The sequence below is a fragment of the Micropterus dolomieu genome, linkage group LG08, assembly GCF_021292245.1.
Source record: "Micropterus dolomieu isolate WLL.071019.BEF.003 ecotype Adirondacks linkage group LG08, ASM2129224v1, whole genome shotgun sequence".
Lineage (NCBI taxonomy): Eukaryota > Metazoa > Chordata > Actinopteri > Centrarchiformes > Centrarchidae > Micropterus > Micropterus dolomieu.
The window spans coordinates 12,440,774-12,446,756 of NC_060157.1; the positions used below are offsets into that span (position 1 = coordinate 12,440,774).

Consider the following 5,983-nt stretch of genomic DNA (forward strand, 5'->3'; position numbering starts at 1 on the left):
CAATCAATTTCACATGCTGTTGTGCAAATGGAATAGACAACAGGTGGAAATTATAGGCAATTAGCAAGACACCCCCAATAAAGGAGTGGTTCTGCAGGTGGTGACCACAGACCACTTCTCAGTTCCTATGCTTCCTGGCTGATGTTTTGGTCACTTTTGAATGCTGGCGGTGCTTTCACTCTAGTGGTAGCATGAGACGGAGTCTACAACCCACACAAGTGGCTCAGGTAGTGCAGCTCATCCAGGATGGCACATCAATGCGAGCTGTGGCAAGAAGGTTTGCTGTGTCTGTCAGCGTAGTGTCCAGAGCATGGAGGCGCTACCAGGAGACAGGCCAGTACATCAGGAGACGTGGAGGAGGCCGTAGGAGGGCAACAACCCAGCAGCAGGACCGCTACCCTCGCCTTTGTGCGAAGAGAAGCAGGAGGAGCCCTGCAAAATGACCTCCAGCAGGCCACAAATGTGCATGTGTCTGATCAAACGGTCAGAAACAGACTCCATGAGGGTGGTATGAGGGCCCGACGTCCACAGGTGGGGGTTGTGCTTACAGCCCAACACCGTGCAGGACGTTTGGCATTTGCCAGAGAACACCAAGACTGGCAAATTCGCCACTGGCGCTCTGTGCTCTTCACAGATGAAAGCAGGTTCACACTGAGCACGTGTGACAGACCTGACTTCTGGAGACGCCGTGGAGAACGTTCTGCGGCCTCCATGGGTTAATAAATTTGATTTCCATTGATAATTTGTGTGTGATTTTGTTGTCAGAGCATTCAACTATGTAAAGAAAGGAGTATTTAATGAGATTATTTCATTCATTCAGATCTCCGATGTGTTATTTTAGTGTTCCCTTTATTTTTTTGAGCAGTGTATATCATAATATAATTAACTACATCAGCTTTACAAGCATACCACCTACCTATAATGATGATAGCTGTACCGGCCAGTAGAGCAAACAGAGTGAAGAACATCATCTGGTAGCTGTTTATGAAGCTGTGCAGAGTGTGGCCCCCCTCTATGTTACCAACTTGAAGAGGAGCTGCTGAGAGAAGGCGGTGGATAAGATCAACATGCTGTCCAAACCTCCTCAAGGTGCGGATAACAAAAAAAACACACTAACAAATATTAGCCCCGGCACTGAGGGATAACAATGCTTGTGGAAGTGAAATGTAAACTCAATGAAATGATGGTTTATGAAAATCTGCCTTGTGTTTATGCCCTGAAGATGACAGCAATACACAAAGTTGTATTTGTTGTTAAATAAACTAAACACAGAAAAATGACGTAAAATTAAAATATACGATCTGCAATCATTGGCAGCATGGTGGCCCAGTGGATAGCACTGTGGAACCCCGGCCTTTCTGTGTGGAGTTTGTGTTCTCCTCATGTCTGCATGGGTGCATGTTAGGTAGGTTCTCATGTTAAGTGTCGTTTGACTAGACACTGCATTTCAATCTGGAGTTGGTACCCAGGCGCTGTACAGTTTACTGCTCCCTTAGGGTGCAGTAAACTGTATAGCGCAGAGGATGAGTCTCGATACGTGTATGCGAGTACCTTTATCTGTTCAAAGTCAGAGTGTATAAGCACAACAGGCCGTGTCTTGTACTGTAGCAGGGTTGTTCCTAAAATACCCAGTGCTGTTCTCAGTAAATTAGCCTTTTGTTGTCTTTGCTAATGTGAAATGAGGAAAAACTGGATAGCTACGCTGTACAGGCATTTGTAACCATAAACCATACGAGAAGTAATGTGAGGAAGAATTTAGAATTTGACATTACCGCTCTAATAATAATAAAAAAAAATACGACCTTGTGACTTGTCATTTGCGCTGACAGGATATCTGACCTTGCTTGGCAGTGATGGAGTCGGCCACGTGGATCGTGACTGGGATGACGAGAGTCTGGCTGCAGGAAGTGCTGCTTATGGAAATGGAGGCAGAGACCGCTGTCTGAGGGTTAACAGCGCTAACTGTGTACTTTGAGAAACTTGGGAAGTCATGGTGTACTTCCTTCTCTTGGATAGCAATGTCGGGAGATGTAGACACCACCTAAAGATGTGGAAATGTTTTTTTTTTTTAAACAAAGGTCATGCTAAATGTAAATATGCCACAATGCCCCATTTTATTGGAGGTTCAACTAGAAACACTATTTTGCCTGACCTCCATGTTGGACAGGGCGGCAGTGGGGCCGTAGACTGTGAGCTCAGCTGATGGGTGCAGGTTCGAGAGCAGCAACTCGGTCTGGTCAGAGTAGAGGCCTGGCTCTATAGGCAGCACAGCGCTGACTTGTTCCCCAGAGAAGGCACTGCCCTCCAGGACTGCCCTCACTAGCAGGTTGGTCATGGACATGCTGAGCACACGGGTTTGTTGGTCAGTCATTGGCTGCAAAGTCATGGAACACGTGTAGTGGCCTGGGGCAAGAATTCACAGTGGGAAATGGGATGATTCAAGATATATTATTGATGTGGGCAATCAGGACAAGAAATGATTAGGAATGTCCTAGTGAGTCGATGTGGTCTCAAAAAAGGTACAAGTAACATAAACGCAATATATATTCCCAGTCAGTTCTAATCTCTGAATTTGTCTGGCAGGATCATTTCACAATCACAAGTTCCCATTAGGACTTCAGTGGGACTTAGCTAAGTGGTTACAGCCTTGTACACACACAGGGGATCCCCATCAGAGATAAGTCAACAACTGGGGTGAAGTCCCAAACCCCAAACATAATTAGACCAGTGCTTTCAAGAAATGGGGACCCACCTCAGTTCAATAAATCACCTGGACACCTTTTATAGTTCCTGCTTAATTCATTCCAAAAGAAATGCAGGTATTGATTATGCCCTTGTAAACAGTATTTTCCCAACAGTCATGCAGAGCATGCACACAAACAGTGTGCCTAGGTTAGGTTTAAAAGTAATTTTATTTTGGAAAAAGGAAGGCTTCCAGAAAGGTAGAAAAGAACGTATGAATGTCAAATAAATAAATGTCAGAATGAACAGAGTCTTCAACCAATAATTTAAAACAATAAAAAATAAATAAATGTTACATCAGTGCCATTTGTAAACACAGGAGTAAATAAGTCCTCTGAGTCACTGCTTCTTCGACTATGATTCTCTCAGATCAGCCTTACCAATGCTGGGGTCAAAGCTGGTGTGTGTTTTGAAGACACCATTAGCAGAGAAGTCAACAGCCTCACTGGTAAAGCTGAGATGGCAACTGACAGAGGTTTCTGGCTTCAGCTGAGAAATTGCTTCAGTCTGGGAAGAGGAACAGGTTCCTGCAGGGTAGAGCACACTGGCATGAGATACAAAACCTTTGTGCTTCATTACACACACACTAATAAAAAATATATTAATGTTAATGACACAGATTTATTTATTTATTTAGTATTTTGGTTTTTAGAAGGGCAGTTTGACATTTTGTGAAATACACTTATTTACATTCTAGTGGAGAGTTAGAAGAGAAGATTGAAACCACTCTCATGTCTGTGCTTTAATTATGAAGCTACAGCCAGGAGCAGCCAGTTTAGCTTAGCACAAAGACTGGCAACTGGGGCAAGCTTCATATTTACCATACAGATGTAAGAGTGGCATCGTTCTTCTCACATAACTCTCGGCAAGGAAGTTCCCCAAAATGTTGAACTACTCTTTTAAGTAATGGTCCACTAAAACTGAGTCTGTTCCGTACCAACGAGGTTGGTTCCTCTCTCTCTGGTAGTGAGTTGGACCTTTGTTTCCTTGCCGTTCCTGACAGGTGTAGCATGCGCCATGGCTGCGGTCCTTGTCACTGCTTCTACTACTACCTACGGAACCAAAGAGAAAGAAAACAGCCAATAAATCCTAAAGTGATTCAATGTGTGTGCTTGGAATAATCACGTTATAATTTACATCTACAACTGTTTACATCAATCACACTGGACAGTCAGTTAACCAAAACAACTGGGTGTTTAATATAACAATACTGCTACCTCTATCAATGTCTCTTCTCACACGGATTAGAAAAAAAAAAAAACATTTTCATTCAGTTCATTTTATTAAAATGCTTGTGGGCACCTTTCTGTTTAAGATAAAATACCCCGCACCAAATCTAATCAATTCTTGTTTAAGTAACAGGAAATATTCATACACTATTGCAGGCTACATTCAGCTCACGAGCATGACTGCATAGAGTATGGGGACACACTGAGGCAGAGCCAATTAATCCTTTCCAGCGGTAACGTCAAGCACACACACATTATGCAGAAACAATGTGTGTTGCTGAAAGGTGATGATGGATCCTAAAACATGTTGTACTCTTCTCGTTATGATATATTGCTGAAGGATTAATACAGTACGACGCACTGGCATAGAAGATCAAAATCTCTGGAGAAGAGATGTCAAGAGTAGAAATAAAGAGACCAGTGACGTTAGCATAATTACAACACTCAGAATCTGTTGAAGGGAAACAATTCCAGGGATTTCTTTTTCACACAGTCTGTCAGTATAGCGTTGCAGGTCAGATAGTAGTTACTACCTACAAATAACATACCTCTCTGTATGTTTTCAAAATACCAGGTATCTCATAGTAAACAGTAACTGTCCCAGAATCTCTGGCTACTGCTGCACCGCTTTTAGGGTCCACCTGAAGAACGCCATTAGATGAGGAGCTCCAAGTACCATGACCACCTGCAAAGAAGGGAAGATAATGTCCAGCTTTTAAAAAAAGATATACACTTTGCTAAACTAAAACAGCTTATAGTATGCAAGGTCAAAAAATAATAGGGATCTCCTCAGCAAAAAGATGTACTAAAGTTCAAATTGACTTAAGATAAATAGGTATTTTATCCTTAAAGGAAATGAAATAAAATTACAGTGCCTTGCGAAAGTATTCGGCCCCCTTGAACTTTTCGACCTTTTGCCACATTTCAGGCTTCAAAGATAAAAAACTGTAATTTTTTGTGAAGAACCAACAACAAGTGGGACACAATCATGAAGTGGAACGAAATTTATTGGATATTTCAAACTAACAAATAAAAAACTGAAAAATTGGGCGTGCAAAATTATTCAGCCCCTTTACTTTCAGTGCAGCAAACTCTCTCCAGAAGTTCAGTGAGGATCTCTGAATGATCCAATGTTGACCTAAATGACTAATGATGATAAATAGAATCCACCTGTGTGAAATCAAGTCTCCGTATAAATGCACCTGCTCTGTGATAGTCTCAGAGGTTCGTTTAAAGCGCAGAGAGCATCATGAAGAACAAGGAACACACCAGGCAGGTCCGAGATACTGTTGTGGAGAAGTTTAAAGCCGGATTTGGATACAAAAAGATTTCCCAAGTTTTAAAACATCCCAAGGAGCACTGTGCAAGCGATAATATTGAAATGGTATCAGACCACTGCAAATCTACGAAGACCCGGCCGTCCCTCTAAACTTTCAGCTCATACAAGGAGAAGACTGATCAGAGATGGAGCCAAGAGGCCTATGATCACTCTGGATGAACTGCAGAGATCTACAGCTGAGGTGGGAGACTCTGTCCATAGGACAACAATCAGTCGTATACTGCACAAATCTGGCCTTTATGGAAGAGTGGCAAGAAGAAAGCCATTTCTTAAAGATATCCATAAAAAGTCTCGTTTAAAGTTTGCCACAAGCCACCTGGGAGACACCAAACATGTGGAAGAAGGTGCTCTGGTCAGATGAAACCAAAATCGAACATTTTGGCAACAATGCAAAACGTTATGTTTGGCGTAAAGGCAACACAGCTCATCACCCTGAACACACCATCCCCACTGTCAAACATGGTGGTGGCAGCATCATGGTTTGGGCCTGCTTTTCTTCAGCAGGGACAGGGAAGATGGTTCAAATTGATGGGAAGATGGATGGAGCCAAATACAGGACCATTCTGGAAGAAAACCTGATGGAGTCTGCAAAAGACCTGAGACTGGGACGGAGATTTGTCTTCCAACAAGACAATGATCCAAAACATAAAGCAAAATCTACACTGGAATGGTT

The 5,983-nt window shown here is 42.6% G+C and overlaps 1 protein-coding gene across 1 annotated transcript in view; it reads right to left on the reverse strand.

The window, feature by feature from the left end:
• The window catches only part of nup210 (nucleoporin 210), a 55,881-nt gene that overhangs the window by 1,537 nt on the left and 48,361 nt on the right, over positions 1-5,983 (reverse strand). The window contains exons 33-38 of the mRNA XM_046055537.1: positions 4,520-4,656; positions 3,680-3,794; positions 3,123-3,269; positions 2,153-2,403; positions 1,840-2,041; positions 891-1,039 (exon numbers count right to left, since the gene is read on the reverse strand). Of these exons, the coding sequence (XP_045911493.1) occupies positions 891-1,039; positions 1,840-2,041; positions 2,153-2,403; positions 3,123-3,269; positions 3,680-3,794; positions 4,520-4,656 (1,001 nt within the window). The remainder of the gene's footprint in view (positions 1-890; positions 1,040-1,839; positions 2,042-2,152; positions 2,404-3,122; positions 3,270-3,679; positions 3,795-4,519; positions 4,657-5,983) is intronic.